This window comes from Carica papaya, chromosome 3 (genome assembly GCF_054855325.1).
Source record: "Carica papaya isolate Zhongbai chromosome 3, ASM5485532v1, whole genome shotgun sequence".
NCBI classification, from domain to species: Eukaryota; Viridiplantae; Streptophyta; class Magnoliopsida; order Brassicales; family Caricaceae; genus Carica; species Carica papaya.
In genome coordinates, this window is record NC_142311.1 from 6,685,851 (window position 1) to 6,711,770 (window position 25,920).

Below are 25,920 nucleotides of genomic sequence, written 5' to 3' on the forward strand. Positions count from 1 at the left end.
TTATCGAACCATCATCTAAATAAAATTTAAGATTCTGAATCATCTTTAAATTTTTGTAGTGAGTCTTAAATTTTTAAAATAATATAAACATTGTAGATAAGTTATCAATGGACTGTAAAATTTCAAGAAGTATATTCTTGAATTCTTATAATTAGTAGATTTGTGAAGAATAAACTTTAGGTTAACAAGTTAGAGCTGAAGTGGATGAATAAAACAACATATGAATTTTTACTTTAAAAGTTATTTAAGAATATATAATCTTAAAACTCTCATGTGAAGTAAATGCTCTTCAAATCTCAATTAATGTTATATAGAGTCAAGAAGATTAAAAAGAATAATATTTTTAATACTTTCTAAAAACGATTAAAAGTTTAACTTTTGAGTAAAATAATAATAATCAATTTAATCTGACACTATAATCATAATGTTTAAAATGTTTAATTATAGCTAATTATCACTTAAATTGAATATGAAATATACATATACATATACATATGCATTTAGTAAATTAATTATGGAAATAATTAATGTTTTTTTGGTGACGCAGCATAATAATTATCACTACGAAGGCCTCCAATGCATACGTGTAACAAATCAATGAAATAATTATCACAACGATTCCACAGTAAAAGTACATAATAATGTTTAAATTACATTAAATTTAAAATGACTACACAAATTAATAAATAATTAAACTAATTTAATCAAAAATTAATTCAATTTAAAATTCAGTTTTTATTTATTTTCTAACAGAAAAAATTTAAAATGACTAAATTATATTTAGAGACTTTAAAAACTAATTCAATTTAAATTTTAGAGTAATTAAAAAATAGCTCATGTTTATACAAAATAAACTGTTTTTTTTTTAATTTTTAATTACTTCAAAATCGAAAAAGAATTGTTTTTTAAAAACCTTCAAATATATCCTAACCAAATTATAATAATAAATAAAATAGATTAAAGATTAGACAATAATGAATGTCGTACTTCTGAGAACTAATTTGATAATTTGTCGGGTTGTATAATAATTTCAAACAATCACGAATATTATATATAAGGGTTTTGATTTAAATGATATTTTACATATAATGTTTAAAAATAAGTAACGTGCAAACTATATTACAGTTTTAAAATATTACTCTGTTTTTTACATGTTTAAAAGAGTAATAGGTTTTGTACATTTCTTAAAAAAATAAAACATACTCCTATTAAATTTACGATGAGTTTCGATATTATTACACTCATATATTTATAATAAGTTTCTTTATTGTTAAAGATTTTCTTATAATATATAAGATTCTTTGTTTTTAGACACGTACTTATGATATAATACATGCATGAGATTCTTTTTTTTTTTTTTTGTTTTTCATAATTAAACGTGGTAATTATGACAATTGTTTATTTAACTTAGCCTATAAATAAAGAGAAACTAAAAAACTCGAACCAAAACCTATTGCAAAATGAGTTCTATCATTAAAACCTTGTTGGTGTTTCTTGTAGAATCAATCATCCTAGTAGGTTCATGCGATGCTGGCTTCTTGCTGTCGAAAACCCATATTCATATTTACAATGAATTAGGTACGGGGTTGGACTTGAGGGTGCATTGTAAAGATAAACATCATGATCTTTGGGAGCAAAAAATTTCATATCGAGGTAATTGGGTATTTGTATTTCGACCTGGTTTTTGGGGCACCACTCAATATTTTTGTGGTTTTACATGGAATAATCAATTTCATTGGTTTGATATTTATATTCAAAATAGAGATTATCCTAAATGTTCTAAGGATTGTGTGTGGCACATACAACCAAATGGTCCATGCATGCTCAATTATGAGACGGGCAAATTTGATATATGTTATCCGTGGAATATATCGTGAACTTTTTATGTTTTCAGTAGTATAATGACGACGTGTATGTAAATCGTTTTACTTCTGATAAAAATTTTAGTTTTACCCGTACGTAATAATCAATTATTCTTATGTTCTTTAATTGTTTAATTTCAAAGTGAATAGAAAACTATTAAGATGGAAAAAAAGATAATGAATTAACTTTGAGATAGTTTTTTTATTTTTTTATTTTTTTTTATGTAGCTCAAAAAAATAATAACGAATATCATATGATATTTATTTTTATCATAAAAAATAAATAATGATATAGTTAATTGCTACATAACTCCTATAAACTATGAAATTCATAAAATAATTGTATAATCTTTTAATTCTTAAATATTTAATATGTTTAGACTACTATCAAAGCAAATGGAATACAATTCATGAGACATTATGCTGAAATTTTACTTAATATAATTGATATGACATATGTCAATATATATATATATATATTATTAACTCACATCAATGTTTACAATAATTTAATAATTTATATGTGAATGTATATAAAATTTGGAGTTTGAAATATTAAATCCCTTGAGGACTTAATCTTTTGTGCTTTTTTATCAAACAAAAAAAAAAAAACAAATATTAAATATCTCATTAGATAATATTTTATAGTATATTAACTATGTAATTAGGATTATTATTTTAGTATTATAATATTATTATCGACAAATTACATAATTAATCTTAAATTTTTGCACGTGTTATAGTTTAATTCCTAATTTTTTTTATTATTATAATTTCAAACGTTCAATTTTTATTTATCTTCAAACTATAAAAAAAAAAGAACTTAAAATTATTATATTATATTTGCAAACTTACAAAAAAACTAAACTAAATTTAAATTTTAAAGTAATTAAAAAATTAAAAATAGCTTCATGTTTACTCAAAATGAAATGTTTTTTTATTTCTTTAATTTCACTTTAAAATCCAAAACGAGTTCTTTTTAAAAGCATTCAAACATAGTCTAATAATTTAAACTTTTTATGTTAATAAATAGATAAAAACCAAACCTTTAAAATAGAATCAAAAAGGTAGTGGATCAAATTGTAATAAAAAAATATTAAAGACTATATAATAATAGATATCATATTTTAAAGATTAATTGGGTAATTTATTATCTTATAATAATTTTAAATATTATATCAGACATTTGATAAAAAAAAATAATTTTAAATATAATATTTTAAAATAAGTAACATACAAACTACATTACGGTCAGAAGACATACTCATTTACGACATATTTAATCAAAAAGATTAATTTGATAATTTATCATATTATAATAATTTTAAACAATCCTGATCATTAAATGTTTGACCAAAAAGTTGTTTTAAATATAATGTTTATACATAAGTAACATACATACTACACTGTAACTTAAAAATCATACTCATTTATTGCTTATTTATTACATATTTGACCAAAAAAATTAATTTGATAATTTATTATATTATAATAATTTTAAACTTCAAACAATCTCGAATATTACATAAGAGGTTTGACCAAAAAGTTATTTTACATATAATGTCTGAAAATAAGTAACATGCAAACTACACTACAATTTAATCCCGAATATTACATCATAGGTTTAACCAAAAAAAAAACGTACTCATTTATTATACATTTGACAAAAAAAAAAAAAAACTAATTTGATAATTTATGATATTATAACAATTTTAAATAATCTCGAATATTACATCATATGTTTGACCAAAAAATTATTTTAAATATAATGCTTAAAAATGAATAATCTGCAAATTACATTATAATTTAAAAGTCGTACTCATTTATTACTCATCTATTATATATTTAATAAAAAAAAAAACTAATTTGATAACTTATCATATTATAATAATTTCGAACAATCTGGAATGTTATTATAATATTATAATAACGTTACGGTTTAAAAGACATACTCATTTATTACATATTTAAAAAAAAAATAGTAGGTTCTATATATTTCTTAAAGAAATAAAAGATGTTCATATTAAATTTATGATGAGTTTATTTATTCTCAGACATTTTGCATTTATGATACAATAAATAAATGAATAGGATTTTTTTTTTCTCTATAATTGAATGTGGTAATTATGTATCTAATTTGACCTATAAATAAAGAAAAGGTAAAATAGAGTAGCCAAATCCTTATGCAAAATGGTTTCTATGGTCAGAACCTTGTTGGTGTTTCATGCGGCATTAATCGTTCTAACAGGCTCATGCGATGCTGGCTTTTTGTTGTCGAAAGAACATATCCATATTTACAATGAATTAGGTGCGGGATTGGACTTGACATTGCACTGTAAAGATGCCCATCATGATCTTGGGTCACAGATAATTCCATATCAAGGTAATTGGGTGTTTGTGTTTCGACCAGATTTTTGGGGCACCACTCTATATTTTTGTGGCTTTACATGGAAGAATCAGTATCACAGGTTTGATATTTATGTTCAAAATAGAGATTATCCTAAATGTTCTAAAGATTGTGTGTGGCACATAAAACCAAATGGTCCCTGCATGCTCAATTATGATACTGCCAAATTTGATATATGTTATACCTGGGATAAAGAATTGTGAACTTTTCATGCCGCAGTAAGGATAATAATGACAACATCTATGTAGGTCATATTACCCTTCAAATAAAAGTTTTATATGTAGTAATCAATTTGTTTTATGCTTCTTAGTTATTTGATTTAAAACTAAACAAGAAATGACTAGAAGTATATTGTCTTACATGTTATTCTGCTATGAAAGACAATAAAGTATTGGCAGTATTCTTAATGTAAGAAGGCATCCAACTACATTTTATTTTCCTGGCAAGAGAGCAAGACCCAAGTAACTAAAGAAATTTCACATGCCATACGCCGGACGAGGTCATGCCAACAGTAAAATATGCACCGCTGAGGGGAAAAAAAAAAAAAAAAAAAAAAAGAAAACAAAAACAAATATCACCAGACATCTGGACGGAGCTCGCCAGTTGCTGGAGGCATCCATTTCCCTGAATTGTACACACTTTCACCAACCTTCCAACCAGGCACATCCTTCATCACTTCTGCCTCGTAGTCAAGATACTTCTTCCACTCTTTCACAAATCTAAAGAAAAAATAAAGGAGATCAGGAAAGAAAAAAAAGGTTCCCTGTTCCATAGATGGGAAGAGAAGCAAATAAGCATGTGGTAGAAAAGAGCTATGACACCTTTCATCTTCTTCAGCTTGAAGCACGGGGAGTATTGCCCTACGGGCAGCATACTTCTCCTCCTTAAGCGCCCTACGTCAAAGAAACATCCCAAGCCTACAGTAAATATATATATATCTAATTCTGAAAAAGAAGCAAGCTTGAGATTTTATTCATATAAATAAACAATTAGCAGCATTTCTACTTTTCATCCGTGAGACTGAAGCAGAATCACGAATAAGATATCTGAACATAGAGGAGAAAGTATCAATCCATTTTATCCAAAATTTTGTATTAAAATCGGGACCACCAAACCAATCAAAAGAATACAACACCAATGAATTTCTTAGAGATGACCATGCCCCATCTTGCATGCAATCTTGAGATATAGTCTCATAACAAACATGCCTGCTACCATAAGTATAGTCTTTAACAAAAAATTACTGTGTGGGGACTAAAACACCTCTTATGAAGGAAATCCCATTTCACTCAATCATAGGCTTTATTGAAATCTAATCTAAAGATCAGCCCATGTTCCTCCTTTGAACATCCTCCACCATCTCTTAGCAATAAGAAAGCCATCAAGAATCTGTTCACCCCCCAATAAAAGCAGTTTAGTGGCGCAGAAATCGTCTTACCAAGAACCTCACTCAACCTTAAATAGAGCACCTTACTGATAATCTTGTATATGCTCATAACCAGACTCGTAGGCTGAATAATCAAAAACTTCAGCTGAGCAATCTTTCTTAAGAATCAAACTAATGGAAACGGAATATATAATAAACTCATCATTGCATTAAGCTTAAATTCCTCCCAAAAGCTTCAATTTAAACACCTTCTATGACTTCTTAATAGGTATAAGAAAAAGCTATGATATAACCATCTGGTCCAGGAGCTTTCTCCAAACCAAGTTCCCACATTGCTCTCTCAATCTCAAACTCCTCACAGCGTCTCTTCATTAATGCGCTCTCTCCCCGTTAATCAGACACCAATCAGTGCCTTGAATAAAAGAGTGATCAATTATCTCATTCGAATAAACTGGAGTATAGAAATCCACAGTCAAATGGTTAACCGCCTCTTAATCTCTCTCCAAAAACACCACCCTCAAGCTATGATTCCTTAACGTAATTGTTCCTCCCTTTGTTTTAAATAGTAGTTCTTCCTCCCATTGACCAACCCATTGAAGAGCTTTAATAGGCATCATCCTCAAGCTCTAAGCTTCATTCTTAAATGTACACAAACACACTCATTGATCTTCATCAAGAACATAGTTCAAAACCATTCTATCAAGAATAGAGGTCTCCCCAATAATATCATTGCTCCCTCTAATGTCTCGAAAGATCTCCTAATGCCACCAGGTCTTCTTAGTCTCAAAAAAACCACAGTGAGTTTGTCACATGTTAAAAATATACCCAAGTTAAAAGTCCCTTATGCCCAAGTTAAAAATATACCCAGCTTATAGTAATTCAACATAAGTTTTTTTTTTTCTGAAATATAGTAATTTAACATAAGTGGAAGTAAGATCATTCAGTAAAATTTAAGATGTAACATATTTCTTTTCAAATAACCAACAAGATGCTCAATATCTCTAGTGATTGTTCAGTGATTAATATATAAATATCATAACAAAGGATAAAACAGATCTAGTCACCCTAAAACAACAAATCTGTGAATCCTATTAAACATTTCTGAGCCCCCTACCAGAGAACTATCAAACCCTTGCAGTCTAATTAATAAAAGTTACCCAAAAGTAAAAATTTGAACACAAAGATCATTCAATCATGACAACCAAAACCATTCACATCATGCAGATTATTCAAATGATAACAAAGGTCCAAAACAACCAATCAAACAGTAAGGTTTTCCAGACAACAAGCAAATCTATGTAAGGTCCAAACAACAGCTCATTCTTTTTGCACACAAAAATCCAAACAACAATAGCAATCTCTATAAGCAAAAGTAACCAAGACAAAAAGAAAGAACAAGATGGCGGTACATACAACAAAACTAACCAACAAGATGGACCAGCATCTGTTTCCAATACAACCAGAGAACACATCACAATAAAAAACCCAGGTTTAAAAATAAACCAACAAAGAAAGCCCATGACAACTACAAGATCCCTAGTGAATTCGAATACAATATTGGGGAAAAGAAATGGCTAACTAAAACCACGTCAAACCATCTCTTTGATAGAAAATGAAATAGATTAATAAAGAAGAATACAGCATTGAAGGACTAGATATCCTCTCAAAAGGAAAAAAGCAAAAAGAACATAGCATCTTAAAATGAGCAAAACGAGTCATCTCTTGATTAACAATAAGCCAGTCAATCTGATTACATTTGCCTTAGCCCAAAAAAACACTAAAGAAGGACAATGGATTCCGGAGAATCAGACAAGGAGTGAATTGTGCCATAAAGACTTAACCTCCTTCCACCAACCAAGACCACAGAGAGCAGGAGAAAGGAGCAAACTGTTCCTAAGAGGGCAAACTAAATTTAAAGAGAAATGTCATTGTAGCGCTAGTAGCAGTAGGTAATTTAGCTTCACCTGTTCCAAAAGGTAGTTCCTGGAAAACAAGTAACTTTCCAAGAAATACGCAGGAGCATATAGCAGAGAAACCCATCTCAAAGACTGAACTCAATTATGATTATAACCAAATCTCACACTTTTCCAGCGTCAAATTCCAGAACCAACAGAACCCCAGATGACAAGACCATCACCAATGAGAAGTCAAAGAAGCACTAAAACGATGTTTCTAACAGCAAGCAGTAGAAATCAATAGGGAGAATCCATATTTCCAGTGCCAACTATCTTAAATGCCAGATTAAATCCAAAATGGCAAAAACCAAACCACAAGCGTAAATCAGAATAAAATCACAAGAAAAAAGACTTGACTTGAATTAAAAGCGAAATTCAACTGAAACGGCAGATAGCAAAAGTAAATGTTCATCTAGGTTAAATGATAAAGTGGGTTAGGGAAACACCTGCGGATCTTATTGCCCTGGCCGACCTGGTACATGCCATAAGAGAATGCACCAAAGGCAGCGAGGAAGATAGCAATGGCACTGGGCCCTTTATTGGGGATCCGCCGGGCGTATCGAACCGGAGCGAATCCTCCCGGAGGCGGGCCGTCCTGCAAGATCGGCATGTCCTTGACGCTGGCCATCCCTGGCTTGTTCCTTATCATTGCCTCCGTCATCTTTGCTTCTTTGTACTTGCTATCTGAGTCTCTCTTTGCGATGGCGATGAGACTTAGAGGGCTTCTATGATTTCGTTTCTCGCTTCCCTGATGATTTTTTGAGGGGAAGACGGAAAGGGATCAGTGGAGAACAAAGACGGTGAAATGGTAAACCGGTTTTTTTAATTAATAGAAAACCGGGCAAATTATGCAATTATCTAATAATATTAATTTTAATTATATTGATTTAGTTATAATAAAATTTTTAATACGCTAATTATTATAATTTTAAATTTTTTATTTTAATAATATATAGTAGGCAAAAATATAACGCATGTACTTCATTTTCTTAATTTTTTTCTACAATATAATTTTTTAGATTTTTAATTGCATATTTTTAATTTTGGTGTAGTAATTAGTAAAATTCTAACATATCTTTTTTAATATACCAATTATATATATGTATATAATACTGAAAATTTTCATATAATATTTTTTTTATTTTTTAAAATAAAAAATAAATATAATATGTTAATATTTATTATAATTATATTTATTATATGAAGATAATATTTTAAATGTTATTATCTATTTAAATTTTGAACTATAAAGATAAACTTAATGTAATTTTTATATGTAATAAAATATTTATTTAACTTTTTAGTGAGCCCAAATGGGCTTGGGCTCACTAAATAGCCTCCACTAAAACGACGCTGTTTTGGCTTAAGTGTACGATTCGTCAACACTTGTGGGCTTGAGCTTCCAGGCCTGAACCCTAAAACCCTTTTAACAGTTAACCCGCCTGAAGCGCAAAACCCTAAACCCTAGCCACAACAGCAAGTAAAAACTAGAAGCTGCTGCTTCTAGACTCTTCTCTTCCCTTCAAAAGACCACGCTCCTTCCTCCTCAATACCTTCCATTTGTACGACACGCTCAGTTCTCCATTCCTGCTGTCTAGACCCACCGGTGTCATCTTCCATTTCTCCACCATGCACCGTTTTGCTTCAGGTCTCGTCTCCAAAGCAAGGTATTTTGCTTTGTTATACCGTATTTCTACACTTATGCAGGTGGCTTCTGTATTTTTTTTCTTTGTTTCTATCCAGCTATTGGAAAATGCCACTTCCTAAGTGTAAGGAAGAAGAAAACAATTAAGAGGGAATGAAAATGAACTACATAGCTTAGTTGAATTATATCTTTTTGTGTTGGGAAATTAAACCCAGTTCCAAAGCAAGAGATCCCAGATTTAATTTTATTTAATTTCCGTTGTGAATGGGTTTTAATTTTTCTCACTTTTTTAATGGTTAGCAGGATTGCTAGGAACAGCACTCATCAGGTGATTACCAGCTGTTTGTTTTTATTATTTTACTGTTCGTAATCATGATGGGTTTGTACTGATCTATAATTTTGTTGGTAATCAGGTTGGGAGTAGATTAAGTTGGAGCAGGAACTATGCCGCGAAAGACATAAGATTTGGCGTGGAGGCTCGAGCTTTGATGCTCAGGGGTGTTGAAGAGCTCGCAGATGCAGTCAAAGTCACTATGGGTCCTAAGGTACTGTTGCTAATGTCACCCAATGCTTTCTAGTTTTGCTTTAAGAGATATATAGTCTGGCGCTGGTTTAGACTGAAGGATCACTGTTATTTTAATCATGTTATAAAAAAAAAATCAGCTTTCCCCGAGTAAGTTAGTTGATCATAGATCTATCTAGGCTAATAAACAAATAGTGATTTACTGTTTGTATAGCAATCTTCCAAGCTTAGTTGTATTCTGTACTTTGGGGTTGACGCCCAATGGTTTTGAGACTTATCACTAGCTTCACCTTGTGGAAAAGATTCCTGGTTTTAAGAACTTTGTGCTGTTAAAATTTAACTGTTATGTATTTGAGGAGAAAAGATAAATTTGTTCTAGGTAATAAATATATTAAATATCTCTTAAGGAAATAGTAAATAGTGAGTTTCTGGCAGCTTTCATATTATAGGGGCAAAGATGACGGCATTATTTTGCATCGTTTTTTATTTGCATTTCTTTTGTTTGTGCTTCTCTTAGGCTATTGCCATGGCGTTCATTTTTGAGCATTTTTATTTACGTTTTTCTAAAACTTTTGAAGGGGCGGAATGTGGTAATTGAACAAAGTTGGGGTGCACCGAAAGTGACAAAAGATGGTGTCACTGTTGCAAAGAGTATTGAATTCAAAGATAAAGTCAAGAATGTTGGTGCTAGTCTTGTCAAACAGGTTGCAAATGCTACTAATGACGAAGCTGGTGATGGTAAGGCTTCATCCAGTGATAAGATGCTTGCAAATGAACAACTTTAGTGATTGTACAATTTTTTCTGATAATAAGTCCAGTGTTGTATGACTTTCGTGTTTTCAGTTTTCCAGAGCAATTAATTTATATTCAATACACACTTGCATCATTCTTTCCTTATTTGAATGCATGATCTGAGATTCTTTTTATGCTTTGCAGGGACAACATGTGCTACAGTCCTCACGCGAGCAATATTTACAGAAGGATGCAAGTCTGTTGCTGCAGGGATGAATGCAATGGACCTAAGGCGTGGAATTTCAATGGCAGTAGATGCTGTGGTAACAAACTTGAAAAGCAGAGCAAGAATGATTAGCACATCAGAAGAAATTGCACAGGTTGGTTGAAACAAAGGTCTAAATATATTGTAAATCTGTAACTTTTAGCCTGAACTATAAGCTAAGTGTACTTGTGTAGGTTGGGACAATATCAGCAAATGGTGAAAGAGAAATTGGTGAATTAATTGCAAAGGCCATGGAGAAAGTTGGCAAAGAGGGAGTAATCACAATCCAAGTAAGCTGCTACTAATGCATTCATTAATCATCGGAGATAATTAACGAAAATTTCTCAGGATTCTGATATTTCAAAACACTTGCAGGATGGGAAGACTTTATATAATGAGTTGGAAGTTGTTGAGGGCATGAAGCTGGACAGAGGTTATATATCTCCTTACTTCATCACCAACCAGAAAAACCAAAAATGTGTAAGGCCTCAAAGCATGTTTTTTTAATACCAAAATGGCATATACATGATCGCTGTAATGAATGGGTATATGTGTTCATACTGACAGGAACTAGAAGACCCTCTAATTCTAATCCATGAGAAGAAAATCTCAAGCATAAATGCCGTGGTGAAAGTCTTAGAATTAGCTCTGAAGGTAGGTGTTGGTAAGCTATAGTGTGTTCTTTTTGCTCTCTAACATGCGTATTTTTGTGGATATACTTTTTTTCATTATCCTCCTATCTGAAAAGTGAATTTAGCTAACCCCATCCCCCCTCCAAAAAAAGAGAAATTTTAGTCTAACTTGTTGATAGGTTACTTCATTTAAGGAAGTTTTGTTCTTGTTATCTTTGTGCAGAGGCAAAGACCTTTACTGATTGTTGCTGAAGATGTGGAAAGTGATGCACTTGCAACTCTTATTCTAAATAAGCTTCGTGCTGGAATCAAGGTATATCTTTTTACATTTGATTATGAGAGTGAATTTTATATTTATCTTATTTACTGGTGTTGTTGTTGGGGCTCTAATATGGATTATGATTGCTCTAGGTCTGTGCCATCAAGGCCCCTGGTTTTGGGGAGAACAGGAAAGCTGCTTTACAAGATCTTGCTGTTCTTACGGGAGGCCAAGTAAATTTGCTGCCCGTCCTATGTAATGTAAAATAAAAGGATGCCTGCATCTTGTGAACCTGATTAGGTAATGGCTTGTCTTACTTTTCTTTTGTAGCTTATAACTGAAGAGCTTGGCCTGAATCTGGAAAAGGTGGACCTTGATATGCTTGGCACTTGTAAGAAGGTGAGCATTTTTCTACTTGGAAGTTTTATGTAGCAATTCTAGAGTCAGTATGTTACCCTACAGAACATTTAGTGAATGCAGCTTTTCAATCTTTAGATTTTCTCTGATACATGATTTTTGTTGTTGCAGGTTACAATCTCGAAGGATGATAGTATTATTCTCGATGGTGCTGGTGACAAGAAGGGCATTGAGGAAAGATGTGAGCAGGTTTGTATTGTTTCCTTCTAAAACATGTGCTTCCTTGGGGACGTGTTAGATGGTTTATTTGTTGTAAGTTAAGCATAAGAACAGAAAAAGTCTTTTAACGAATCTTCCAATTGCTAACTTGATTTGCCTGCTAACTGCTGTATAGATCCGGTCAGCAATTGAATTAAGCACATCTGATTATGACAGAGAGAAGCTCCAAGAAAGATTGGCAAAGCTTTCCGGAGGTGTTGCTGTGCTGAAGGTCTGTCTGCTTTCTTATGTCCTATCCAATGGGTTCATTATAATTGTACAGCAGTTCATTGATTGCTATTTCTAAAGTTAGCATATAATGGATAAAAATATGGAAATCTACTTGTGGTCACAGATTGGAGGAGCAAGTGAAGCTGAAGTTGGTGAAAAGAAAGATAGAGTAACAGATGCCTTAAATTCCACAAAAGCAGCTGTAGAAGAGGGTATTCTGCCAGGTATTTATTTAAATATTCTGTAAGTTCTCGTCTAAATTTCAGATACTATTTCAGATCCTTGATAAAAATTTACTCTCAGGTGGTGGGGTTGCTCTTCTCTATGCATCAAAAGAGTTGGACAAGCTGCCCACTGCTAACTTCGATCAGAAGATTGGTGTTCAGATAATTCAAAATGCTCTGAAGGTTTGTAAATCTTCTTTCATGTGAACTGGGGGTCCGGTTCTGTATGAAACTTGTAATGTAAGTTGGCTCTTTGTTTAAACCAACTTTGATAGTGAATCAACTTTGGTTTTGCAGACACCCGTGTACACAATTGCTTCTAATGCAGGGGTAGAGGGAGCTGTGATTGTTGGTAAGCTGTTGGAACAAGATAACTCTGATCTTGGTTATGATGCTGCCAAAGGTTAGTTTGACATCACGCCAGCTTTTTTGGCCATTATTTGTAACACACACTTTTACATATGCTAACAACCATTGGGCTTCATTGTCCTTGGAAAAATCAGGTGAATATGTTGATATGGTCAAAGCTGGTATTATTGACCCATTGAAAGTAATTAGAACTGCTTTGGTTGATGCTGCAAGGTAAGCTAGAGAAGGCAATTTAAGTTAAGAAGTCCTTGTTAATCTTCCAAAGTGAATTTGATTTTTCAGCTAATTAACCAACGATTATATGTTGCCCTTTCTCAGTGTATCATCTTTGATGACAACAACTGAAGCAGTTGTGACTGAACTTCCCAAAGATGAGAAAGAGGCTCCAGGAATGGGTCCTGGTGGCATGGGTGGCATGGGTGGCATGGATTATTGAGGTCTCTAGATAAATTCCAATTTACAAATTTCCCATTTACAGAATATTTTCCCCAAGTCCACGAACATAATGTACGTGGGTTCTTTTTTTTTTCCTCTTTTTTTGTTACCAGTTTGGGGAGATTGTTAATGGTATGGTCCAAGGCATTAATGTAACCATAATGAGAAATTAGAGGTGTAGATTAGTTATTTTAAATTATCAGACTTCCAGTGCTGGAAAGAATTGGGCTTTGTAGGGGAATGATTTTTTCAGAAATAAAAGTAGTGTTCTTCCTGCATGATTTACAACTAAGTGTTTTAGTTTTTGTATTTTGTCCATGTTTCCCATAAGTCAAGATGAAAGCAGCTGTTCTAGTTGAGTGAAAATCAGACAGATGCAAAGAAAATTTAGTTTCTTAACAAATTTAGACAGTGTTATTAAAATTTATTTATGGTAAAGTGTTAATATTCATTAATAAAAAATGTCTCTTGATGAAATTGAATGTTAACATTCATTTACCAATCTACAACAGATTTATCCCACAATTAGCCAGGCAAAATCTCGATGTAAGAACTTATGCATTTAATGATCCCCAATTCAAAGCCATAAACATTTTATGAATGGGAAGAAGGCTTCGCCGAGGACTGGATTATCTACAGAATTTTTACCGAAGAAAAAAAACCTAAAACACTGAGAACCATTATCAAACAGACTATTGAAACATGAAATTATCACACGTTTGATGTAGAAACACAGAATTCAACAGAGAATTCTGCGTTAAGCCCGTCTAAAATTCATAAACATACAGGGTCCTATAATAACTGCTTCGCATCATCTACCTTTTCTACGATTCTTGACAGCAGCACAGTCTGAACAGTACCATTTTCCTTTTGGTTGCTCTTTAAGACCAACGCAGCCAAAGTGGAACCATTCTATCTTGCACTGCATAATGAACCATTCCTCAAATCAAATAACTGAAAGAGGACATCAAAGAACTGAAATGACAAGGAGAAACAAGGCCATGATGACATACATCAGGATTATCACACGCAACCATCTCCCCATAGCTAACTTGGTTGCAGAAACAGTATGTGGGTTCATTTGGATCCACTGGCAAATCTAAATCCATAGCTGTAGGATTTGCAGCTGCCGCTGTCACATCTGTTGCTGCCGCTGCAGTCATTGCAAGGCGTGTTCTGCAGTGATGGATAATGACAAAATTAGTGCTATAACAAAATCCTTAAAAAAGCACCATGGACCAAAATGTTACGTTCCATAAACATCCTTCAATATGCAGGTAGTTTACCAAGAACTGTTTTCTACAACATTCCACAGGCTTTCTAAAACAAGATACATATCTATATATTCATTCCTGCGACTAGATTGCATATTAAATATATCTTAATGCCAGTATACACTTTTGAGATTAAATTATCTGGAAAACAAGGACGGGTTAGACAGATCACATCAGTAGCTGGCAGATCCAAACAAATTAGTTAATAAGTTGACTTAAGAGTGGATCATATGTTTACCCAACAAAAAATTTTCTTTGATTGGCATCTGTCATATTGAAAAAATAAATTGCCATAACATGTGTCTTGGCAAACTAATCCTTCTCTTCAATTATATCCAGTTGCTTTCAATATTTCACTCTTGTCAAACAGAACAATTTCTCAAATAATGCCAGCAGACTGTTGCTTTCTCCCTGAACTTCATTTCATGTCAGTTTCAGGAATAATAAAATATTTCTATCTAATTAGTTTCTTTCTCAATCCAGTCTACATATGAACTAGATATCCTATTAATCAGCCATATAAGCAGCATGATTACGAGAAAAATAACTAGTGATAATAATATCATTTCTCTGACCTTTTTAGCTTATAGCATGAAACCCCCTTGTTGCCATGTACCTTTCTCAAGCATGTTACCTTCCAAGGTCATTTGATTATTTAACTAGACTAATCCATAATAACAATTAAGAAAAGGAAAAAAAAGTCTATAATTTTTCTATAATTTTTTAGGATAAGAGGTTGATATTGAAATTGTCTTTTATTTGCATTATTAATCTAACATAAGCCCAGATTCAAAAGCCTCAAATAAGAAACATATGTGAATGAATCTCTAAGAACACTGTAGACATGCATGTCTAAGAAAGGGAAATACTTTTTACGCCCTCCTCTTCCACTGTCATTGCTCCTTCCAGATTTTTTACTACTATCTTGACTTGAGGCAGGGAATGAAGTTGTATCAGCAATCTCTCTTTCTGCATGAAGCCAATTATGAGCCCTGACAAGGAAAATTCCAACCAAATATGCACTAGACAAAGACAAAGAAGATGTAATAACTGAGTATGGTACCACGCCGTAGCTCTTCATCAGATTTTTTCAAATATCGATCAAGTTGTTGTATGTGTGTATCCACCTGAAACACCAGATATTAAACAAGATTAACACTACAGCACTTACGTAGGCCAGGGCTAAGTCAATAAGGGGAACCTATCGGGCTCCTTCTGTCTCCACAAATGCTGCACATCCCCACAAAGTGGGTTCGTATACATCGTGGAGAAAAATCCAAGTCATTAAAGAATAGCAAAATTGTAAAATAATTGAGTCAGATAGTTAACTAACCGAAAAGGTTAAACTGATGTAAAAGAGCCCGACTAATTACTTATATACTTCAACATGCCTTCTTGTCCATAAGTATAATGCATAAACCTAATTTCTAATATAAAGGGAAGCTAGGATTTAATATTTCTTGCCCTATTAATTCTGATACCATATGAAATAATTAATTGGATTGTCCAACTTAATTCTTTATATTCTTTAACAAATACAACCCAAGATCAAAGGCCTTCAACTGTTAAAAGGAGCAGCAGAATATGAAGACATAGATAAAATAAAAATTTACCAGAAATGCAATGTTCAGCAAAATTACGAAAAACAATTGCATTCTCACATCTTCACCACAGTGACCATGTTAACCACTGTCTTACAGCTTTTTGCTAAATTGCTTGTTAGTTGCAATGATTGTGTAATACCATGACTATTTAGTCCATAAATATTTTTTTAAGATAAAAAGAGAATACATCGAATTAAGCGGAAGGAATACAAACAAAGAGGGTTAGATATCCTCCAAAAGAAAGCAAAATAGAGGAGAAAGACTAGGTAATCATTTGAGAGAACAGCAAGTCAATCCCTTTACAGAACTGATGAGAAGTCTCCTCAAAAGTATCCTTTGGCCTTAATGGTTGCAGCTACTGGCATCTCAACAGACCTCAAAAAAAAGATACACTCAAATCTTTCAGGTTCAGATGACACATAAAAAGGAATCCACATATTCAATCCAAAACAGGTCGTAGGTTAGGTTGGCTCTAAAACAAGGGCCTGTCACCTAAAAGTATTAGTTGATTGTTGTTTTTGAGAACTGGAGACCACAAATGCATACCGTTACTTTGCCCAAAGCACCATCCATGTAGGATGCTGAGTTAATAAATCTATTAGGAAGACTATGAACAACACTATTTTCTAAGATTTTAAACCTTTGAATATACCAATCATTCTCGATTAAACCCCTAGCCCAAAGTACAGAAATTGGTAATCTTTACGCTCTATCTTGTTGGGCTCACCTAACAGGTCCATTTATTTATAATTTCCTAAGTCCATTGCGTGTGGCTGATCAACATATAGTAAGCAAATAACTCCCAACCAACACTTTAACGAGCAGTTCGGTTCCATGATCTGTATTCTTTAATATATTTCAAATTATAAAATTCTGAGAATTTGTTTATGGCATGAATTATCACTATATATTAAAGCTACTTCAAAGGAACACTAAGTACATCTACATAAAATTGCATGATGTATGTAGTTCTTTGCTGGTAAGTTCATGGTTCAAAAGGCACTAGTTGAAGGGTGAGCCTTAACACACAATTAATAACCCTACACTTGTTTAGTGCTCTGTTGGCCACTAAACTAGTAATATTTTTTTTATAAATGGATGGGTTCTACATATACATATATATACACCCCCTTTCCCATGGGTGCATACATGTTATGTGTATACTCAGTACAAGTTGAGTTTAGTATATCACCTAGGAAAAAAATGAAGTGTTCAGCATAATACAGAAATACTTGTGTCAATTAAAAGAAAATAAAGTGAATCTTCTTATAATTACTAATTCCTGCTTCCATGGATATGCATCTTTCGTCCCAACCTTTTGACTCAAAATTTGTTCTGAGGTATGCCTTTTAACTCAAATTAACAATGTAACCACTGCTAGATCGTAAAAGTTAAAGAATGTTCTTCCACCTTAAAAATATTTGTAAAAAGAAAATTTTATATAATATATACTAAGAATAAAAATTACATGGCACTCCATGCACTTAGGAATCATATACTGTGCATTTAGGAAGAGAAAGACCGAGTCAAAACAAGAATCACAAGAGAACAGAAACAAATGAAAAAAAAAGGTCTCAGCCATTGTTATTGCAGTTGGAAACAAGTTTTAAATAAGCTGATGAAATTCGAAGGCATAACAGAGACTTCACATACCAAATCATATGCCTGAATAGCCAATGCAACTTTTTCATCAGCAATCCTGATGCTATGCTTTTGCTCGTCAAGTGCATCATCTGAAAATCTAATTAATGAGGTATTTGGTGTAATATTTCCAGCCCTAACACCTTTTCTTATATCCTCTATTTCTTGTTCACACCGCTGTTTGTTTTGTCTCTGAATTTCTGTTCATATAAAGAACAAAGCGGTGGAGCTGAGAATCCAGATACAGGGAATGGAAGCATGGGCATAAAAGCTTTAAAATCTCTAGTTCTGCAAGCCAATATATCAATATGCTTTTAACAGAAATATGAGGAAGAAATTTTTGGCACAATTAACATGCTATTGCAGATTTACACAAAATGGAGAAAAGAAATAAAAATAAATAGAAACTAGAATCTTATAGAAAATATTGAAGAAATTAGCACGCTAAACATATTATTTCATGCTAATAAAACATCTTGCTTAATAACATTTCAAGTATGAAGTAAGAAGTTAATTGCAGGGGACATGAATATTCTCCTTTTGGTTATACCTAGTAGATTGCTTCCAACAATGGTACACCTCCTCACAGGTTGCTATTATAATAAGCATAAATTTGATTCTAAACAGGAGGCAACTATGATTTCAGTTTCAGTATCATCCATCAGGAAAATCTACTCATCCATGGGAAACAGAAACGGGTACAAACAAATTGAAGTTAAAAGGTATTCACTAGTGTTTTTTTTTTTTCAATTTTTAACATTCTAAACCTACCAATTTGCTTTCTCTTACAATTACAATTTGAGTAGAAAGGGAAAGAAACCAGCCAAAGCAAAGACAAAGGGAGCAGAAACAAAAAATTTTGACATTAACCTTAACAGTAACAATGATTATGACATGATGAGCCAATAAGAACTGCTCTTACGATACCTTGTAAACTTTTATCTAGATCACGTAGCAACGCATATTTCTTCTGCAGAATATGGGGCAGTGATTCCAGATCTGCAAAAAGTCAGTGAAACAAGATTTATAGTTACAAAGACAACTTTAATTGAAACAACACAATCTAAATCAACCTGCAGCAAACTAAAATCAAGTAAATTAAACATACTTCATCTTTATCAAAAAAAAAAAAAAAAAGAAAGAGAACATACTTCCCCTTTTAAGCTAACCAGTTTCCATTTTTGGAAATCAGAAAGAAAAGGCAAAAGAAAAATCCATTTATTGTAATATTAACTCAGTAGAAGAGCAAACACTAGAACTAACCCTTGATGTCTAGCTTTCTTTCCAGTATGGATTCAAATATAAAAACCATTCATCAATAGCTTATGCATTCTTGAGTTGAACTGATATGAAGGAGTTGAAGCTAACATAGAATTATACTTCCGTTTATTAAGCTTGAAACTTTATGCTCACTTAGTTTGCAATGATTAAATGGAATTTTTAGGATTTTGGAAGAACTTCATTTCTAAACAAGAGAAACATCTATAAAATTATCAAAACAAACTTTGGTAAAGTTGAGCATAGTTTGCAATTAATTACTCATATGAAAGGAAGGAAGTGGCATACTGTTAAAACCAACATCATCATATTTCTCTCGATTATGGATATGATTTTCATTGTCTTCATATTTATATTGAGCTGATCATTCTATGATAATTGCAATTTAGTTTAATTCTTTACTTGTAGGATTTTAAGAGTAAGAAGCTTAGAGATTGTCTTGTGAGCTCTATTAATTACTCATAGGAAAGGAAGGAAGTGGCATACTGTTAAAACCAACATCATGATATTTCTCTCGATTATGGATATGATTTTCATTGTCTTGATATTTATATTGAGCTAACCATTCTATGATAGTTGCAATTTAGTAATTCTTTACTTGTAGGATTTTAAGAGTAAGAAGCTTAGAGATTGTCTTGTGAGCTCTATCCAAACCAAGATCAAGCTGCATTCTCTAAACTTCCAAACATGATGCTGACATCTCCCTCTTTTCTCCCCTCCCAAATTTTAAAAGAGAAATGTTTAAGACACCTGAATTGACAGGAAGATTTGTCCCATTGTTAATTTAACAGATCAACTTATGAACTCAAAAAATGAAGGACAAAAACATAGACCTCATATAATTTCTGCAGATTCAAGTGTTTCTAAAGCTCTTTACCCAAAATTCCTTACATCTAATACCAATAATTTTTTCTTCAATAGAATAGTATGGGAAGCTAAAACTCATGAAGCCAATACAAGACAAGATCTTATACATTTCACTTAAAAAAGCTAAGTTATTTTAAACAAATTAGTTTCTTTTTACGGAACAGTCCCTAAGCAAATGCAGAAATGCAAGCAGAGCCCAAAAAGTGAAATGAAGTGTAAGAACTGTTGAATTAATTTTCTATGTCAATTAAAAAGTTAGGGTTCCTGGAACTGCACTTTATCTCTATGCAAGCCATACAATATTGAAAGATGATGACAGAAGCAATAATAAAGAGACTATGTTAGATAAAATGAAGGGGCTTACTGGCTTCGAATTCGTCAATGAAAGACATGTTGTGGAGTCAGGGTTTTGTTTTCATCATAGAGGTGCAAAAGTTTTCCAATTTCAAGGCTGGAGAAGAGGATGTTGTGCTTTGTGATCAAGAAAGGCCACAATAGTCTTCTCCTTCCACCATAATACCAATTACAGCCAGAGAATTTTCCGGTGAGTGTAAGAACGATGCCGCTTAAGTTTTGCTTTGCCCTTTTTGCTTTTGGTATTTCAAGATAGATTCAGACTGAACTGGACTCAATCGGATCAATATCTCTTTAAGTCCCCTTCCATACTCTTTGTGTCTTTACACTATTTACATATACATAGGAACTAAATTAAAATGTGCTAGTAAATAGCATGCCTAGAAGCCAATCATACAATAAAATTAAGAATATTACCATCACAGTTTATTTTAAATATTATGAATACAATTGTTATTCAACTATAAAAGAAAAAATCACTTGTTTAAAAAATAACTGTTCAAATTCATAAATGATAAATATTATTAAATATACAATACTATTTGGATAGTGATTGTTATGAGATGCCTTAACTTTAAATATAGTTTCTAAACATCTCAGGTCAAGAGACCAACATGACATGAATACTATTTAATTCAGAGAGACTAATACATACTATGTCTACATGAAAGAGTGTTTGATCTCGTAAGACATTAGGCGCACAATTGGAAATTATCAAAAGCCCAGACTTCAATGGTATAGGAAGTTACTGAACAATAACTAAAAGGGCTATTTTTAATCATATTAAACCTCCAAACATAATGAAGCATAATCTATATCAGAAATGGATAAAGAAATGAAACAATGCTGGAAATTTAATACAAATCATTCAATAAGGGAAAAGCTGACTATATTAGATACGTTTTAAAAAATTTAAGTCCACAGAAAATTACCTCTAGACAAGACAGAAGCCAGTAACAGTATGTGAACACCAGTACCAACTTCCTCCTTCGGTGGTTGACTCCTCTTCTGCTATCTCTTCGCTTCAGCCACTATTCTATCACCTTGTTTTCTTTCAATTTCGAGCTCTTCCCTTTTCCTTTTCTTAACGCCCTCCTCGTCCCTCTCTGTTTTCCTTCAGCTACTGATGAACTGCTCTCTTTCTTTTTCACTGCTCGACTCCTCTAGTTCTCTAGTTCTCTCTCTCTCTCTCTCTCGTTCTTTTTCCTTTATATCCCTCTTCTTCTTTTCTGATAAACACCCCTTCAAGCCCGTGTTCTCTTCCTTCTTTATACCCTCGGATTGCCTCTGATTTGAATACCCCTATTCTTTCGCGAAGCCTCGACCTCGTTTCATGTGTACCTGCCCTCTGTCCTCAGAGAAGAAACCCTAGGCCGTCTTTCCCCGTCTTCCATCGAGGAGCTTGAAGAAACCAGGAAGGCGAAACAAGAAACTTCAAAACGACGCCGTCCGGAGAAGGACAGAGACTGAGACAACTTGATGGGCTGAGCTTCTCGTTGGGGCCCATTCGATAAAAGGTTTAATGGGCTGGGCTGAGACCTTCTATTTTGGGCTGGGTTTAATTGTGTTTTTATTTACATATTAAATTAAATTATAAACATAGTTGGAAATCCTTTTCTTGTATATATATATATAATTTCATGGGGTCTTGCCAACTTTCACCAATTCTAATTGAATGTTAATTAAGTTCAAATCTCTAATCAATATGATTAAGATGAGTTTTGGTAATTCTACAAGGCAAAGCTAAACCCAATTATTAGTATGATTAGTCTCACAAGTAAAGTGGATTTATTTAACCCATAAAATAAATTATCTATTTTGTTGGTATTAGTTAACTAAACCGGTGATTACAGGCTCTGGTCCCACACGCTGCTCCAGCTCTCATAAATCATATCATTATAATTAAATCAATTAGTCAATTTTTTAAATTATATTAATTAAAAAATTATAGTTCAAATAATATAATATTTTATATAAAAATTCCCTATTCAAGTTTTGAATTTTATATTACACTCCTTATTAAAATAATTTTGTATAGACATATATATATATATATATATTTGTATTGATATTATTGCTTCTTGTTGAATTTATGATAAGACTTACCTATATGTACCATAAGTAACCAATATTTATATTGTTTTTTAAATAAATTATTTTATATGTTGTTGCTAATTTCAAGACGTTTAAAGAAAAAAAAAAAAAAAGAAACCCAGAAATTAATCTCTTAGACGTCCAAAAGTCAAAAAGACAATATAGAAAATAAGGAAATTGAATATATATGTGTGTGTGTGTATATATATATATATGTGTGTGTTCGTATATAAATGTTGGATTGAAGATTTAAGAAAAGAAGTTGGTGAATTCATGTGCTATAAACCAATTTACAAATAATGACAACATAGAACACGACAATAAATGGGTTTACAAATTAACTATTAAATGGTTAATTAATTAATTATTTTCTTTCAGACTCATACTTCTCTTTCACTTACAAGAAAGTAAGTAGGGTGCTTGAATTTGCCCAGTTTTCCAGATTTGAGCTGTCCCCTTGCTAGTTTACATTTCTATACCTTGAGCTCAAATTATCAACTTGAAGATTTCCAATTCCTCATGGCACAAAACTAGAGGTGTCTGTAAGTATGTATGTTGATTAGAGATAATGTAACTGGTTTTGTCATTTACATTCTGCAAATTGTGTTTTACTGCTTTGAACTTGCAGAATGAGCTTGTCTGGGGGAGGAAGTAGACAAGTACAAACAAACTCTGAAGTTGTTCTTGAAGAAGAAAAAAAGAAATGTCTGAGAGCTCGTTATTCGTACGGAATTATTTTTTTAGTAACAAATCTATTTGCCTGGTTTATTCGTGACTACGGGCAGATTCTTTTAACTGAAATTACTTGTAAGCAGAATGATTTTCTCACTTTCAGGTTGATGTTTTATATATATTTCTCTTTCAATGTGCGAGCTTCTTTTGCAGATATACGAACTTGCGGAGTTGATGGAGGTGATTGTTTTCATACGTTAGGAGTACTTCGTGTGAGTTTAGGATGCTTTGTATTCTTTATGTTTCACGTTCAAAAATGTGATTTCACGTAGACCAAGTGCGAGAGAATTTATATTAGTTTATATACATATTAGACAATTCTTCCATATATCATATAATTTTGATGATAAAATACGAAAAAACTATATTCGTATCCTTGACAGAGAGCTCAGATATTTTTCTTCCTTATGTTTCTCGCTACATTTAATACGAGCAAGCTATATGGAGCTCGCAACAAATGGCATTCTAGATACTGGCCGTTCAAAATTTTCATATTGATTCTGTCAATGCTGCTTCCTTTCGTCTTTCCTTCAGATTATATACAATTATATGGTACGTGACATTTAGTTGAGAACCAAGAATTCAAATCCCACCTTCAATTTCAATACAAGTTATGGTTATAATGTCAGTTGAGTCACAAGCTTATCTGATTTTCTTGCAGGTGAGTTTGCAAGATTTGGTGCTGGGTAATATAAATATTCTTCATATCCTTTGAACAAATACTGCATTTAATTACCATGCATATATATAACTATATTACAAAATTGGGAAAGTAGATGATAGATGATAGACAAAAGCTTCCAAGATATAAGAACAAACGAATTACCAGCCATCATTTGAATCTCATTTGATTTTTGGGATTCTGAACTGGGTGAATGCTAAAGTTGTTCCATTTTCTGGTACAGAGTTTTTCTTCTTCTCCAACTAGTGAGCGTGATCGAGTTTATCACATGGTGGAATAACTACTGGATGCCAGATGAGGAGAGGAAGCAAAGGTATACAGTCCATCACCAAATTCCAACTCTTCTTTTCATTTTATTCATTTAAAATATTATTTTGTGATATATATACATATATATTTTTTACTTTTGTGATATTTCACAGCTGCTTCTTCGGATTATTCATGTCAACAATATTTTACATTGCTTCCATATGTGGAATTATATTGATGTACTATCTGTATACCTCAAGATCAACATGCTATCTCAACATTTTCTTCATTACTTGGACTGCAATTCTGCTGCTAGTGATGATGGCTATATCTTTACATTCGAAGGTATCGTAAAATTTCATGTTAAATAAATTGCACAATCACATGAGCGTTCGCAACTGGACAACGATTATATACATAAACAAACATTATGTCTATGATTTGGATGGTTAACACAGGTGAACAGAGGCCTTTTATCTTCAGGAATAATGGCTTCCTATGTTGTATTTCTCTGTTGGTCTGCCATCAGAAGGTCAGAAATTTAGTTCATGTATGAGTTAGCTATTTGGGTTTATTCAATAATAATTAAAATGTTGATATATTTTTCTTCCATGGTAGTCATAATTTTATATTGACATGATTTTCAGTGAGCCTGCTGATGCAAAATGCAATTCACACGAGCAAACTGGAAATAGTGATTGGACTACCATACTTGTAAGACTTTTATTAGTCTTACTATCTTCTAGATTGTCTTTAAATTTCAAAACTTGGAGCTTTTGATTATGTTCACTTTTTTCTCTGCTTACAGAGCTTCTTGATAGCAATATGTGCCATTGTCATGGCAACCTTCTCAACTGGGATTGACTCGCAATCATTTCAGGTCTTGAATACACATATATCAATAGATAAATTTCAGTTTAGTCATTTGTAGTTGAAGATTTTTGTTTTTTTTTCCGTAATTAATACTTGTCTATACATAAATAAACAAATAGTCATCCTTAATATTTTGTGGAAGTGTAAAGAAGAGCTTCGTTTATATGACAATGGTGTTCAGTTTCGCAAAGATGTAGTGCAACAGGAAGATGATGTTCCTTACAATTATGGATTTTTCCACCTTGTATTTTCATTGGGAGCGATGTACTTTGCAATGTTGTTCATCAGTTGGAATCTACAGAAATCAGCAAAGATGTAAGGAACGGGTTACTTTGTCGATATTCAATCTACAAATAATGCCATTTTCTTATTCTCATCTGGTTGTGTAGGTGGAGTATTGATATTGGCTGGACTAGTACTTGGGTGAAAATTGTTAACGAGTGGTTTGCAGCTGCAATATACTGTGAGAGAATATTTATAGTAACAATGAACCAACTACATGAACTTCGTAAGATAATAATGATTAACTCCGTCTGTTTTTTCTTGTTTAAATGCAGCATGGAAATTGATTGCACCTGTTCTGAGACAGAATAAAGTCATGAATCATGAGGAGGCTGGACAACACACAAATGATTCAAACTTGCCCTGATTTTGTTTGAAAATTCGCCTTACCTCTTTGTTGTTTTTTGTCCCCCTCTATATTTAATCTATATCTGTCTATCTATTCATCT

At 32.4% G+C, this 25,920-nt stretch overlaps 4 protein-coding genes across 8 annotated transcripts; 2 read left to right on the plus strand and 2 right to left on the minus strand.

The window, feature by feature from the left end:
• Nucleotides 1-4,606: 4,606 nt before the first annotated feature.
• Nucleotides 4,607-8,402, minus strand: LOC110814004 (NADH dehydrogenase [ubiquinone] 1 alpha subcomplex subunit 13-A). The gene is made up of 3 exons (XM_022041309.2): nt 8,058-8,402; nt 5,091-5,162; nt 4,607-4,988 (listed from the first exon to the last, which is right to left on the minus strand). Exons 1-3 carry the CDS (start codon nt 8,270-8,272, stop codon nt 4,844-4,846), a joined length of 432 nt encoding a protein of 143 aa, XP_021897001.1. The 5' UTR covers nt 8,273-8,402; the 3' UTR covers nt 4,607-4,843.
• Nucleotides 8,403-9,103: 701 nt separating this feature from the next.
• On the plus strand, nt 9,104-13,740 carry LOC110813944 (chaperonin CPN60-2, mitochondrial). 2 transcript variants are annotated; one of them, XM_088215338.1, is made up of 18 exons: nt 9,104-9,278; nt 9,557-9,584; nt 9,670-9,801; nt 10,358-10,517; nt 10,716-10,891; nt 10,971-11,066; nt 11,152-11,256; nt 11,344-11,430; nt 11,632-11,721; nt 11,820-11,900; nt 11,998-12,066; nt 12,196-12,273; nt 12,419-12,514; nt 12,638-12,737; nt 12,817-12,920; nt 13,035-13,140; nt 13,241-13,319; nt 13,425-13,740. In XM_088215338.1, exons 1-18 carry the CDS (start codon nt 9,241-9,243, stop codon nt 13,540-13,542), a joined length of 1,743 nt encoding a protein of 580 aa, XP_088071464.1. In that variant the 5' UTR covers nt 9,104-9,240; the 3' UTR covers nt 13,543-13,740. The 2 variants fall into 2 exon arrangements, with proteins under 2 accessions (XP_088071464.1, XP_088071465.1); XM_088215339.1 differs by having other exon boundaries at nt 9,560-9,584.
• A 481-nt stretch (nt 13,741-14,221) lies between these two features.
• On the minus strand, nt 14,222-21,802 carry ING1 (RING/FYVE/PHD zinc finger superfamily protein). Of its 2 annotated transcripts, none has more exons than XM_088215340.1 (8): nt 21,492-21,802; nt 20,570-20,887; nt 18,988-19,059; nt 18,073-18,260; nt 15,867-15,942; nt 15,685-15,784; nt 14,555-14,717; nt 14,222-14,463 (listed from the first exon to the last, which is right to left on the minus strand). In XM_088215340.1, exons 2-8 carry the CDS (start codon nt 20,595-20,597, stop codon nt 14,353-14,355), a joined length of 738 nt encoding a protein of 245 aa, XP_088071466.1. In that variant the 5' UTR covers nt 20,598-20,887; nt 21,492-21,802; the 3' UTR covers nt 14,222-14,352. The 2 variants fall into 2 exon arrangements, with proteins under 2 accessions (XP_088071466.1, XP_088071467.1); XM_088215341.1 differs by having other exon boundaries at nt 15,879-15,942; nt 21,492-21,720.
• Nucleotides 21,803-23,037: 1,235 nt separating this feature from the next.
• On the plus strand, nt 23,038-25,885 carry LOC110813945 (Serinc-domain containing serine and sphingolipid biosynthesis protein). 3 transcript variants are annotated; one of them, XM_088215344.1, is made up of 13 exons: nt 23,038-23,199; nt 23,282-23,460; nt 23,539-23,615; nt 23,778-23,937; nt 24,047-24,071; nt 24,291-24,380; nt 24,490-24,661; nt 24,775-24,848; nt 24,964-25,030; nt 25,125-25,196; nt 25,371-25,504; nt 25,579-25,652; nt 25,747-25,885. In XM_088215344.1, exons 2-13 carry the CDS (start codon nt 23,283-23,285, stop codon nt 25,836-25,838), a joined length of 1,215 nt encoding a protein of 404 aa, XP_088071470.1. In that variant the 5' UTR covers nt 23,038-23,199; nt 23,282; the 3' UTR covers nt 25,839-25,885. The 3 variants fall into 3 exon arrangements, with proteins under 3 accessions (XP_088071470.1, XP_088071469.1, XP_088071471.1); XM_088215343.1 differs by having other exon boundaries at nt 23,038-23,195; XM_088215345.1 differs by having other exon boundaries at nt 23,038-23,195; nt 23,539-23,597; nt 23,769-23,937.
• Nucleotides 25,886-25,920: the final 35 nt, after the last annotated feature.